At 41.1% G+C, this 14,954-nt stretch overlaps 1 protein-coding gene across 7 annotated transcripts in view; it reads right to left on the minus strand.

Moving 5' to 3' along the window:
* The window catches only part of st3gal3b (ST3 beta-galactoside alpha-2,3-sialyltransferase 3b), a 51,507-nt gene that overhangs the window by 14,642 nt on the left and 21,911 nt on the right, over nucleotides 1-14,954 (minus strand). For all 7 annotated transcript variants that reach the window (XM_073491212.1, XM_073491213.1, XM_073491214.1 and 4 more), the window contains 4 exons: nucleotides 11,954-12,048; nucleotides 5,644-5,707; nucleotides 5,452-5,547; nucleotides 5,088-5,274 (listed from right to left, as the gene is read on the minus strand). In XM_073491212.1, the coding sequence (XP_073347313.1) occupies nucleotides 5,088-5,274; nucleotides 5,452-5,547; nucleotides 5,644-5,707; nucleotides 11,954-12,048 (442 nt within the window). The remainder of the gene's footprint in view (nucleotides 1-5,087; nucleotides 5,275-5,451; nucleotides 5,548-5,643; nucleotides 5,708-11,953; nucleotides 12,049-14,954) is intronic.

The raw sequence follows: 14,954 nt of genomic DNA on the forward strand, positions 1-14,954 counted from the left end.
TTTCACAGGACATCGAACCATCTCCAGGCGTTTTTTGTGGCATCCAAAACTGGCCGTTTTTCAAGGGAAGGAGGACAATCTCCAGCCATTTTTGTGGCAACCAAAACAGGTTTTTTTAAGCTATACCATGACATTTTCCTAATCATAACCACATGGTTTTTGTGCCTGAACTGAAGAAGAGCATAAGAACATCATGCTAAAATGTTTTCTGGCGATTTGGTTAAAAAATGGAATTAAAAACAAATTATTCCTTCTAGTGACATGTCAAAGATTTCCTTAAACTTGCATGAATATTTAATTGCCCAACATCCATTGCATCAGAACATACCACTAAAGGAACTAAGAGTGCAGGTCTGAGTGTTAATCATTGCAGGGCGAGGTAGGTGACTCATTTTTGAAACACAACACTCATGGTAATCAGTGACATCCGGACCCTATGTTAGTCACTTGGTTCATGTTCAAAATCCATGTTTACAAGTATGTAAATGTTTATGAATGCATGTATGCATGCTACTTTGGGCTTCTGCGCAGATGTTTGGGCTTAAAAAAGGAGCCATATATCTGTTATTTCAGTCCCACAGCTCATCCTCAATGATCAAGTTACAGCAAACTTTTTGGGCTGAAATGACAAGCTGAAAAAAGTTGGGCGTCACACAGAGATTAACAGTAGGAAATGCTTCATAACAATATTCCCGCAGGAAGGACTTCATTTGGAAATTTGTTCAGTCATGTGAAGCAACTGGCTATTTTTGTAATTCCTTGAATACTCGATTTCTGGCATCGCCTAAGAGTTGTGCAATGTATTTTAAAATGTTGGCTTGGCTACAATATTTTCATACTTCTGATGAAGAACCCCTGGCTGTATTTCTATTAAAGGAGAAGTACTCTCTTCCTCAAATTGTCTCCATCCATCATTTATCTCTCCGGCCTGCAGAGAGCAGGCAGAGCTCCTGTAAACAAACAGGAGAGATAGAACACCGGCACTCCACCTTCGAACCCCGTGTTTACCACCGGCTGTATATCCTTCACTGGCTCTGTTTGAAAATATCCCCACATATACAAACAACTGCGGCTGTGTGAGCATGAACTGTGAGTGTGCGCCGTGTGCACGAGGGGAAAAATTGAAACTAGATAAATAGGAAAAAAGAATTTATCAGTGATTGTGGAAATTATGTTTGAGCACATTTGTAAACAGCATGGCACTGGGCAATCAACCAGCATATGTGGGGTCAGACTTTAAAGCAGAGTGACACAGTCGTAATCACACAGACCCGCGGTAATGAGGGATTAGGGAAGTTGGAAGCCTTGTGATGCTGCGGTGCTGTAGTTGTATGCGTAGTAGATCTAAAATTCAGAGAAAGTACTTTGTCTGCAGGCCTGAGATCTGATCAGGACCAAGGTCAAGGAAGTATGTGTGTGTGTAAGAGTGTGGAAGTTTATGTACGAGTGTGTGTGTTTGTGAGTGTACAAAACACTAAATAACAGATTGGGAAATTGCCTCGCTAATTTGTATTCTGTTCAGCCATCCAAGACAGCGCTGTAGGCATTTGAAAAGCCACAATAGCGCAAGATACTGGCTGGATGACTCACTTGAGGCTGCACAACAACTGTTCACCACCCACCAACCTTTCAAAGAAAAGGAAGAAAAAAGACATACACTTGCTTTCATAACCGCAGAAGGAGAGTGAAAAGGTTTTGCATCCCTTCCAGCTGTGAGTGTGCAGGTCACACAAAGAAAATCCCTGCTGGACCGACGGACATAAAAGCCTCCAAAGGACAACTGTCCCTCTGGGATGGACTACATGGATAAAGGGAGGGATGCTTGTTGCTACTTGGTGAGGACTTCCTCATCCTGATGATCCTCATGCTGTGTATCCTGAAGTATGTGGTATCCTCTAAACAAAATCTCTGATAGCGGCCTTCTAATGATTTAGTCTGGTAATAAGTGGAAAAAAATAGGTAAAAAAATGAAACAAAACATTCATGAGTCACTGATGGAAAAGTGTCCGTGAGTTCACAGAAAACACATGTACATACACACATAAACACTCTACATGTTTATGTTTCCACTGCATTAGTCTATGCAGGGTGTGAGTCACATACAATTAAGCAAGGATAACAGTCTTTTAACAGCACTTCAGGTCCTTTCTTGTTGTCGCTAAGACTTCAAATCCACTTTCCATTGTAAACAGATCATGTTGCCCCGGTAAAGTTTGTTTTTTGAAAAAAGGTCACCATTCAGCATCTGTAAATGCTTTCATGTTGATTATGTAGCTACATGTGTGCTAATATCTACATGCTACTCATCTTTGTGTATTCTCCTAAAGTGACATTTTAAATTTTTTATAGCGAAGTGCTGAGGACACATTCAGTACATTACCTCATTGCTATGCATCCTGCAAAAAGCTGAGTTTAAAGACGAAAAAATTGTATTAAACACATGCAATAGTCAGATTAAGATCTTTAGACACAATGCAGTAGTGCTTGTACCGTTTTTGTCCACAGGGGCCGTGACAATCAACAAAAAAGAAAGTGTGTTGTAGCAGCTTTAAAATATCACCTAAACTGAGAGATGTGCAGAGAAATTTAAATGAGAGATTAACACTGAAATTAACCTGACACCTGCTACATAATATGCATATATAACAAAATAAACAATGGACATAAAGTAGTTCTCAACCTTTATGGACACACCAGCTCACACTCGTACCTGAACATGAATCTCAAGGCACAATAACAGAAAGAGCATTAGAGCCCAACACACCCCAATGAGTTAAACCGATGGACTGAGCAAAAAGACCAACACTGCCATTCTTGGGGTCTGGACTCTTACTAGCAAGTCCAACAATGGTTTTGGGTAAATCTAATCCTATGTACTACTACATTTTGTCTGATATATGTGTGATGTTTGTTATATGTATGTCTACATTGGTGCCATCTTTTGTTAAACATGTAGGTAATGTCTGATGACACCATGTCGTGAGGAGAGTCTGCATGCTGTTACCGAGTTATCACCATACTAGCCTGCAGGCGCAGGGAAGGGTTCTTTCAACATGTAAATATCAACACTGGCACCTTTGTTATTTTGATAGCCAAGCCTAAAAAAGGAAGCAGGATATTAATTATTGCGGAATCAGGTGAGTAAGAAAGGCTCCGACAGAAATCCACCAGCAGACACTGACCCAGTTAGTTCTCACCTGAAATGAAAGCACTGATGTGGTCCAGCCTGTGGATAGCAAACAGCCTACTAATCAAATAACCAGATCCTGCTATCGCATGGAGATGAAAAAAGATGTTGTTGACGTTAATGTTGTTTTTTTCCTAAGTGACTGAATGTTTAATCCATATCCATTCATGGGTCTTTGCACATCTGTCAGTTTTCTTCTGACACATTATCATCAAGGCTCCGAACAAAAGACACAGATTTCTTTTTCTGTTCCCTGATTTTAAACCCACGAGAAACATTCTTCCTTCCTCAGCAGATCAAAGCGGGCTGAGTCGAACGCCAGGGGCCAGATCAATTATCCCAGGCAGCCATTTCCACTGTCCTCTGCTCCTGACACACCAGAAAAATCTGGGCCCTATCAAAGGCCGAAGGGGCCATCAGCCAGCCAAGCAAGCTATTTTCCTCCGTTTTACTTTACTATTACCTTCCAGTTCTCATTTTCTTTTCCCAAGCTATTATCCCTTTCCCTGTTTCACTTCATCCTTTCCCTCCATCTTTCCTCTGTTCTCTCAACCTTTAATCCAACTTCACACTATTTCTTAGTTTCAGCTTGCCATTGAATGCCCTTTCCATCCCCTATTATAATGGTATTGTCCTTTTCTTATTTTTTTCGTACATGACTGTACTATTTTGACAAAAGTCACCTTGTAAAAATATCAAGCTGACAGCAGATCTGTCGGTCACACAGCTGTGCTGGAAAGTAAAGCAGGTTTCCTCAGTTCTGGGTTGACAGAAGCATCGCTCACTAAGAATGAGGCAAAAAAGTTTAGCAATTTAGTCTGTGTACAACCTGTGCATTTAGGAACCACTTTTGCATGGCCCATGTTATGTGTTATGTACAGTATATATCATTTAATTAACTAAATTTGGTATTTACAATCTTTTTGTGTTATTTTGCAATAAACTGCAGTTATGTAAAGTGAAATAAAATGAAAAGATTTAACATATAAAAGCTAAAACATATAAAAACATCCTTTAATGTAAGACTCCCTTCATTTTAATGACTCTATGAAGACCTTTGCGAAGTGCACCCACTGTCCTTGAGTTGAATAGACTCCTAATCTCAGGGATACCAGAGACTGTTCAACATGAACAAAATGAAAGTGCTTATGAGAGCTTTTTCAATAACAATGGATATAAAAGGAGACAGGAGCCATTAAAAAAGGACTGCCTTCTGTAATACGTCAAAAGATAAGGGAAAGCCAGTTCTGCCATTCAGTCTGACCCTTGTGATTAAGAAGCCAATTCACAGCCTCAGTCATTTAACTGTGGCAGTCATGAGGACACCCAAAAGGTTTGTTCTGAGTAAATTAATTCATACGTATTAGCATGCTGACATCAAAACATGAGAACAGGTTAGATTGGCAACAACAGGAATCTTCTTCATGCTCCTTTGAGTGATGTTGTTCTCCGAGAGAAAACATAACTTGTCTGCTAGTCATTGGTTTTTCTCAACTGTCCATTCCACATTAAGCATTCAAACAATCTGAAACATCCCCTTTATATAGTAGACACCAGTGTTGTCCACTTAACCTCTTTACAAAAACGGCTTACATTTCCACAGGAAGGAATGTACAGAATGTGATCAGAGGTTACACTGTTATGTTCTGCTAAAAATAAAACGCATAACTCAGACATTCAGAAACATTCAGACACCCAGAGAAGTAGAAATCCAGTGGGTGCAGGAGAGAGAGAGAGAGAGAGAGGGAGCATGCCTGATTTGCTCTTTCACGGTATTTGGGGAAAAAAAACAACAAAAAAAACATGCAGAAATGAATCACCGCTCCTAGATCTTTCAGGGTTTTGTGTGTCTATTCAATATGTTCACTTTCATTCTTTAATGATTTAAAAATATTCCTACCAGTTTCTCCTTGAAGACCATCTGTCTGAGCCACTTGAAATCCAGCGGTTTGAAGGCGGAAAAAACAAAAAGGGAGTCTTTTTCATAGCTTTCGGGCTTCTGGATGGCTCCCTCTGGATAGGTAATCCTCACGGTGGTTTTGGTCCCAACATCTTTACTATAACCAGCTACTGGGGCTTCATTTAACCTGCCAACACAAAATACATCTTCTGTCTATGCCTTTCAATAACGTGTTGTTTAAATTAAGACGTATTACAGTTCACAGTCTACAATATATACATATTTTATACACAATACTGTTGTTTTGAAAGAAAATTGCTCATTCATTTTTATAGCATTTTATTTTACTGCAGCATCATCTTACCTCACTACGACATCGTAGTCATCTATACGGGAGCCCAGAGACTTGTTGGACAGGATGCCCCCGTTGCCCACAATGATGCATCTTTTACAGCTGAGACTGCAGGGTGGGAGGGAGCGTCAGAAGTGAGTAAAATTGACAACTCATATATGGACAAAAACAGGACTTTAAATGTGGGTGAGCAGTAACAATCACCTGTCCAGCTCCTCTCCAAGTCCGTAATTTTTTGTGGTAGTTAAAATACTGTCTATGATTCTCTCTGCAAAGACAAAAAAAAGAAATAAACAACATAAGAGGACAATTAAAGCAACATTATGTAACTTTACCTTAAAATAACAGCTTTAAAATAATTTTGATTACAGGGTCTTGTAATCAGGTGATTGGTGTCTCTGTCTCAGCCACTCCACCCCCTTTCACTTGTTTCTGCAATATGCAAGTATTATGTAATGGAGTTTTGTTTTATCTCAGAGGACCAGGGGAGTTTTGTTGTTTACAAGCCTAGCACAGGAGCTTTGGACCAGGACGGGACAGGGCTAGCATGCTAACTTCAATAGATATAATCTGCAACACAATACATAGACATCGTACACGTTACTTTTTTTAATGTCGTCATTTTACCCTCTGTCTGAACGGTCCATTTTAGCGCCTGTCTCCTAAGGCCCCCCCTTCTGAAATGCCCAGTCTGCTCTGATTGGTTAGCTCTCACAGGCCTGAGCAGGCACCACCCACATTGTTTCCACCTCAGCTCTCCAGACTTCTTGCAACCACAGACATGCTGGGGGCGTGGCTGAGGGCAGTGAAATCACGACCTTACAGGAGTCCTGATGGTTCGTTTAAAAAGGCACAGTTTCTGAATACAAGTTGTGTGCCTTTCTTGTCAATTTAGTGTTCTGATCATTTCACAGTATTTATAAAGAATGTAGAGGGACCTTTAAAAATGTACATTTTATATGAGCGTACTGACTTTAAATACTTGTGTAGTTAATTTTACAGCCCAGAGCAGTTTGTGTATAAATACAGTGGTGGATAATTGCTTTCTTGGCAATGAATGGGAGACTGGACACACACCTAGTGTCAAATTCTCTTCATCAGAAGATTTTCTATCTCATATTTTGACACTGATATATGTAGCGCTATCATCGGGGTCAGCCACCGTCAGCGTCTGCACAGCAGTGCAGTGTTTAAACATCACAGAAGAGGTGATGAGCGCTTATAATGAAAATTAGATATATGAAGAGCGAAAACCAGAGGGAATTGCTCCTTTAAAAGATTAACAAGCTGCCACAGACTTCAACATACCAGCAGAGATATAGCAATCTAGGTGGTCTTTAAGACAGTTGGAGGAGAGAACACCTCTCTCCGTTTATTCACTCACAGATAAGGAGTGACCAATCAGCCCTCAGGAATAGTACTGATGGGATAACGGAGGGAAAAAAGCTGTTGTGTTCCTGAGGAGTGAATCTGAGAGGAGACGGACATACAGAGCTCAGGATGGTATGCGTGTGTATGTAGAAACTCTCCCATAAAAGCACTCAGAGAGGAATGCTGTTTTCAAACAAGCACATTCTCCTTGTTAAGTGGGCGATGTTGAGCTCGTCTCCCTGCGTGGCTAGCACCCCTCTGATTGCAGGAGTGAGAAACGGGGATGTTTAGCCATAGCACACATTCCTGCCATGTTCCACGGGGCATTCTGTTCAAGTCATGCTTCGAGCATTAGTTATTAAATTTCTCTCTTCTACTGACCATTTTTAGGCCTCTCGTACCTATCATAACATCCAGAATGTGCAGATTCCATTACAGCTGTTGCTATCTTTGATCCATGGTACATTTTTAGTGATGCAGAAGCACCATTGTTAAAAAAAAATGAGCGGTATTTTCATTGCTCTCTCAAATTTCACTTAATATAATCACCATACAACAAAGAGGGGCCAAGAGCAACAGCAAAAGCGAGAGTAAAGGGAGAGTGAGACCACAAGAGTTTAGACTGGGGCCTCACAGCAGTTTGTAGGACACATTACAGCCCCATTCACCCTGGCTAACGATCCTAATGATTAACCTGCTGAGGAGAGGCGAACAGAGCAACAGCCCATTGTTTGGATGTGGTGTCGATGTCTGGCGTCAAGCATCACCCCGAGCAGCATAAACACAAGGCCGAGGACCACACCTGGATCCAAGCGGGTGAAAAGTGAAAAATCACAATGGGCAGGACTCGCTTCCAGAGAACGACATGGAAGCTAATTGTTATAAGTACCCGGGGTAAACACTTCAGCCAAGTATGTCTCGTGTTGGAGCCAAAGACGAACGGCTGTAGGTTCAGACGTTAGTCCAACATGGAACTTGTGAAATGACAAAAATCTTTGCTGGTTATGTGGAGGAAGATCGGAAGCATCACACAACATATAAACACAGACGCATTGTTGGGATGAGTGTAGCCTAAACAATACCAAAGAATTAAGTGATGACAGAGTGGTATTTGTTAGGACTGCCCCTTAATAGGCTTTTGACTCGCCATTGTAAAAAAGTAAAAATAATAATTTGATTGCAGTATAATACAATAACCGCTTGAAGATGTAGATAACTGAAGAATCCTTAAATATACGTAGCTGTACATGCAAAGGTGGGGCCATCTGTATTGCCATGATGAAGACTGCAAATCTGAGGTGTGTTTGAGTCTTTGGCACCAGTTTGCAACTGGCACATATTCATTTGCTGCCAATTGCACTACAGATTACCCTTCAGGAGCCTCCATTAATTGTTTTGCTTAAACTTGACCAATAGTTTTTATGAATTTACTCTCACACTTGTGCACCTGCTCTTGTCTCATGTTACAAAAAAGATGGAGCATTACCTCTCACAAAGTTTGATCATGTGACTGAGGCAAAGCTTATGTAAACATCATACTCTGAATATGTAAATGGAATCAGAGTAATGGTAAAGGTGAATAAAACAGTGTAATCTGCACTCAGCTTGATAAAGAGCAGATTCAAGTGAATGACTCATCAACAACTACTAGCAGGAACTACTGTTCAACGGCTTGTGTCTGTTAGCTTAACCTCAAATTGTAGGCGATGTGACGGATAGTTTCAAAGCACTGTGCTGTTCTGGGCACTCCACGTAATGTGGGTTCTGGGAGGTGTTACTTAAAAGTTCTGCAATCTTGTGGTCGCAAAAAGAGCACATAAAGCACTGTAGGGCAACTGCAACTACCGATTACCTGCATTATTGATTAATCTGATCATTTTTTAGCCTTACTGCAGAGGACTGATAAAACTTTTAAACTTAAATCTTTGACTTGTGAAAAATATATGTTTAACTGTATAAACCTCTGGCTGATGATCATCATGTAAGCAGCTTATTAAGTTTACTTTGGACTGCAGAAGGATTTCATTCAAAACTCAAATTGACCGCTCACTGGCTGGCCTGCAGTCCTCACAAGTGTGGTTTTCCTCTGCGACTGAATCAGCGCAGCTTAACTGTTCTCATGCTACGGTTGATGTGTGCTGAAGATACCTCTAGGCAGAAAGAAAAGTAAAAATAAAACTACCACCCACCACCCCCACCACTCCATGTTCCCAATTTGGAATCCTTTGTGGCGTTCTATTCAACATCCACACGTATCATCTCTCCACATGAGTACCGCTAAAAGGGAAACCCCACCGCCACCGCAGTCCGTGGAGAAAACAAAAACCAGGTGGAACACTCGCACAGGGAGTGCCCTTTTGATAGTGACCGAGACAGTGAGTGTGTGTGTGTTCGTATGACAGCGAAGCACAAAGGTAACATTCACTGTTCTTTCTGCTGGTAAGTATTGGAAAATATGTGACAGAGCATGTCACTGAAGCCGGGTTAATGTTATCTCTCCAGTTCCCATGGCACTGTGTACTGGTCTGATATCTGAAGTACTGGAGTGTGTGTTAAGGAAGGGAACAAGTACAAGTGTGTGTGGAGGCATTAAAGTTGGAGTGTTGGGAGACATGAGTTCCCCGGTCCAAAGATAGAATTAATCTCACAAGCAAATGCACATCACTTATAAGGTTGTTATGATGAGAGAAGCCGATTTGAACACAGTTTTTTCTGCCCAACTGCAGAAAAAAGTCAAAATTTATTGAAAGAAAGATATACGTGATCATTTCCAAAATTCACATCACCTTTGTGCTTCAATCTATATTTTGTCATTTTTTCCCTGTGGTATCCCCACGATGCATATGGTATCAAATATCAATATTTTTCAAGATATTGTATCGAAGTTAAGAAATTCCAGTATCGTAACAATACTAGTCCGTCTGGCACCAAGAATTGCATTTATGTAACCACAATAACAAAAAATATTTTGGTTCCAACACTAGTATAGCAATTACTACGAAAGTCACTACGAAAAAATCTTATGTATCCGCATTCACTTGTCGCTCCATTTAAACGTCATCGCCTTCATACCAACAACTGTAGAAAAATGTTAAAGAAATCGCCAGATTCAGTTTTACTTCAAGAAAGTTGGTTTAATTTCAAGACCTCAAAACAAAAAAAAGGTATTCGGTACAGCCCTGGAGTATTATGACAAATCCTGTTTCTTTCCATCCCATTTCACCCTGGTCAGAAGGTCAGAACACCAGGTTGAAAACGGGCCAGGGGTAAAAATCTATTTAAATTCCACATAGTTTTAATGGCAATGTGCCACAGTGAAACATGCAGACTTTCAGTCATGCAGAGAATGTGATTTTCTTTGAGCCTCATGTTTAAAACAGGATTATTTTTGATTTAACACAACGACTCGCAAATCCTCCTTTTCTGACATATCCTCCAGCTCCAAGAAGGGAACTTTGTTCTGACAGTGTGTTCAAGGACCCTCCAATGTTGATGTTTAGTAGTCAACTGTCAAAAAAACATTTCTTAAACAAGCCATGTACAAAAATAAAACCCAGAAGGGATGGTTTCGAAGGTTTTTTAATTCACATCCAATATCTATTCCATTTATCGAATGTTAATCCTGTTAGAATCCCTGACTGAATGTCACTACATTTATCTTTCAACATTTGCAAGAAGCTTAAGGCTAAAATAACTCTACTCAAAGACGTGTAATCACCTTTTGTTGGCCAAGTAGGCAGAAACACAGTTTTTGGAGTAGCCTAATGATTGAGATGAGCAGCAGATGTATCAGACACATTCAATGAACAGCTGTAAACCAGTGTCAGCTGGCTAAAAATGAGAAGCCTGCTGCCTGTATGTTTTCCATTGCTCTTTGCTAATAAAAGAGATTGGTTTAAGATTTTTTGGTGTCAGAGCTTAAAAAGTCTGGGCGTTTGCCAACTTGTAACCGGATCCAAAAAGAAACCAGCTAACAGAACTCATACCTACTCGAAAGTAAAACAATAAACATGGATGATAAGTTAAAGATAAGGTCATGTTTTGCATTAATCTTACTTCGTCTGAATTCAGGCCACAGCAGAGAAACAGACCCGAGGCGGAATATATTCTGCCAAAAACATCACCCTTGCAACAATGACGTATGATCAAAAGTGCAGAGTGGCAGAACGTTGGCATTCTGCACAGCTGAACCATCAGAGTGAAACCTTGATGATGAAAAGAGCTTAAAAAGATTGTTTTCACAAATTTAAAAATGGAAAAACAGGATAACAATTTAGTGAGGCTATAAAGTCGCTTGTCTCATAAGAGACGTTGACAACTTGTTTTTCGGTCTGACAAGTTTAATCGTTGATCACACAAGTAGCTGCAGTGAGAGAAGCTGACAGACACCTCACGATAAGGGAAGAAGGTTGACAACCCTTACTTTTCATTTCATCACCTCCTTTGATCCATGTTGGCAGCTTTACACAACAATATAAAATGATCTGGACATTATTGAAAACACACAAATCTGAAGTTGATACCAACTCCATCAGACGGTTTAACAGTCTCAGATAAAATGATGTACCTCGCAGCCAGTGTCAAGCTGGTCTACACGCAAATGTCTCTGCTTTTTATGGAAACCAGTCTCAAAGGGTAACTCCAGTAATTTCAGTAAGTGTTTACAATTCTTGGAAAAGTAAAACATAGTATAAAGCCTTTTGTGGCTCAAGAGGAAGCTGCAAGTAATCTGAAAAATTGCCTGCAGTGATGTCACTCAGTGGCCAAGTTGAATTGTGGGTAATGTAGGCGCCAGGTTTTGAAAAGGAAGAAGAATGCATAGAATAAAAAATAATTGTAATCATTTGTAAACTGTCCAACAGTATTATAGGAGCGCGATGCTAGACTAGTTGACTGCTTTCGAAAACCTGACGCCTACATTACCCACAATGCAACTCAGTGACATCACTGGCATTTTACATACATGCATTTTACTACATGCATCAAAAAGCCTTTACACTACTTATTCACATATGTAGTAGTACTCCCCAAAACCTGTAAACACACTAATGTATAAAATTGGTGGAGTTACCCTTTAAACACATTAAAAATACATAGTAGGTGTCACTAGTGGAACAGAAGTGATGGAAAGAATCTTTCTTACCTTGCGTTTTGAATCCAAATGGAGGTAAGTAATTGCTGACTTTTGCTAGGCGTTTGAAGTTCCGATCAAGAAACATGGGTGCTGGTTTCATGAACCTGCAAGCAGAAGCAGGAGAGAACCGGAAGAGGAAGAAGAAAGACATTTTTCATTAGCTGAGCACAAAGAACAAAAAAATGTGCTATGTTATAATAAACCTTTTTCTTGATTCTGTGAGTAACAATCAGTTATTTTGCTGTGCATTTCCACCCTCACACCTTTTCACCTCTCCATAGAGAGACCCTGTGGCTTCCCATAATCCCTGCTCCACTTGGGACAGTAAGCTACAGAGTGATAAATGCATTAACTTGTTCCGCTGTCATTAACCAAACAGAATCTCCACCTCCCTTGCTTAAGCCTCCCAAAACAAGCAAAGCCTGCACACACATTAGCAAGGTAGCTAGAGAATCTTTCGGGTAATAAAAACTGAGAGGCATGGGGAGACACAGAAGGCGGCTGCACTGTGTAATCCATCAACATAACCTCTCCACCCAGGCCTAAATCACAGCTGACGCAAGGTTTTGATAAATCTGCCTTGACAACTTGCCCGTGCCAGAATACTTTTCCTCAAATGATCTGGGGCAAGACTGTTTCTACAAACTGAGCTAGAGTAGAGGAAGTTGTTCTCACTGTTCTCCCAGTTTAAAGAAAAACACACCAAAAAACAAGCATACAGAAAATTCACAGAGGCTTGAGGCTAAATATGAAATAATTGTGTTTGCCCCTGACAAGTTAAAGGGACAGTTCTCCCCCCAAAAATTGTTTTTCCCTTTTTATGTGTAGTGTTATTTATCCATCTAGATTGTTTTGGTGTGAGACATGTTGGCGAGTTTGAAGATATCTGCCTTCTCTCGAATATAATACAACTAGATAGATCTCTTGTGGACTAGAGGCTAACTAAGCTAGATAACATTACAGCTCAGCCAAGGAGGACGCAATTAATGTCGACATCCCACGCTGTCACTAGCACAAGCTTTTCATCCATGAGTAGATGCACGCGTCCTTCTGCGCAGAGATACGGTAGGCAGGTGTTGTTCGGTAGTGAGAAAATAGTTCCTGCATGAAACTGCTCAAAACAAGGTCTGTGGATCATCTTGAATAACCGGGTCATGATTTCTGTAAAGAGACATTATTGTGGAGTTTTTCAAAAGTATTTCTTTGGCGATTTGAGCTCCACAAGCTGAGTGCCACCTAGTTTCATAATATTTGATAGAAGGCAGACGTCTCTACGGCTGATATCTCCAAAACTCCACAACTCACAACATTATTAGCACCACAGGTGAGAGGAAAAATATGTACTTTTGGTTTTTGCGTGAACTGTCCCTTTTAACTACTCCAGAGAGAAAGCAACTGAACCTGCCACATTCAAAAGCAAATTGAGTTAGATATTCAAAAGCACGTCTGTGACCAATGTTTTTAAAGCCCTGTGAACTGCTACTTCCAGCATCGCCCCTTCCTCATCCTGTGTGTCTGTATAAGTGTGTGTGTGTCTCCCTTTGATTAAGTGCAGTCCTGAAATCAAAAGAAGTCATTTCCTCTTAGTCACGCCTGCGACCCCAGTGCAGCTTCAGGATGGATGTGTGTTTTTATGACCTGCTGTCAAGCTGGGTGGACGCGAGGAGTGCAGAGAGAGAGACGTTAACGTGCACGGAACGCCATGTCAGACCTAAATAATCAATCAGCACACACACATACACAGAAAAGACAATGCTAGGCGCCTTGGAGAGATCTATTGAGCTGCTGTGTATTATTTTGTTTATGATAGGAGACAGTTACAGAGATTGCTGCACTGTCTCGTTACCGGAAACCAGACCGCCAGTACTTACTACCGCATCCTCTCCCCACCTGTAAATCATGGCTCCTACCGCCAACAGACTGCACTGACTGGCAATGGCATTTTAAACTGGAATCAAGAGGACACACAAGCACCATCACACGCCCGCGTTTCTCAGCAGGAATCTTGGATGGCTTGTTAACATAACACTGCAATGGGTTCACGAGCTCTGAGGCGCAATGACCAAACATGGCCGATATTATCGAGAGGCCTTCCGGTTAGCCTAAACCCCTTCCAAGCACCCTAATCGGTCTTTGATACCCTCATTATCCCCAAGTTTTAAAGCATGACAGCACAGAGAGAGAGAGAGAGAAGCAGTTTTCACCTGACTCTCTCTCCTCCTCACATCACCTGACAGGGGCATACACACTCAGAGACGCCTGTCCTGCCAAAACAAATGGAGATTCATTAAACCCGAGACTTCTGAGGCCAGAAGGGGCTATAAATAACATGGGACCATTGCGAGTCACTGAGCCCTGACCGACAGTCAGTCACTGACATCCTGACAAAGCAGAGAGACAGGGGGCTGCTTGTTGTTAAATAAAAAGTGAGGGCTCCCAAAACAGCCGATGCGCGAGGAAGCATTGTGCTCATTTCCTTTGCAGGGGTCCATCTCTCACGGGAAATATTTTCATAACCGTGCCGCTTCGAGTTCACTGCCAACACTTGATTTAAGGCTCTAATACAAACAGTTTTGGGTAAAGAGGAGGGGGGGTCAGGTGTGGAAAATAAATTGGATTCTGCGGGGCAGGGGCTTCAGAGAAGACAAACATGGAGGAAGAAGGAGATGATTAGAGGGGCAGCCACAGGACCTCACTGCTAGAGGTTAAGTAGGTTTGCTCTGACAGCTGAACTGAAGGGCAAAATGCTAACAAGGACTTTTTAATTTGTTTTGCCTGGTAAACATACAAAAGCAGACTGAGATTAAGAAAGAACACACAGGTTAACAAACAGATGTTAATTGGTTCACTTCTTTTCACACGGGACACAATAAATCACATACTACATGCAGTGTACCTTTATCCATACACTTGTGCATACAAACACACACATACACAAAAAGTGCTGCATTAATTGGGCCCATTGACCTGTGTGTGACTGGGTTGAAGGTGGTAGTAATCAGCGGGCTCC

Source organism: Pagrus major, chromosome 21 (assembly GCF_040436345.1).
Source record: "Pagrus major chromosome 21, Pma_NU_1.0".
Taxonomy (NCBI): domain Eukaryota; kingdom Metazoa; phylum Chordata; class Actinopteri; order Spariformes; family Sparidae; genus Pagrus; species Pagrus major.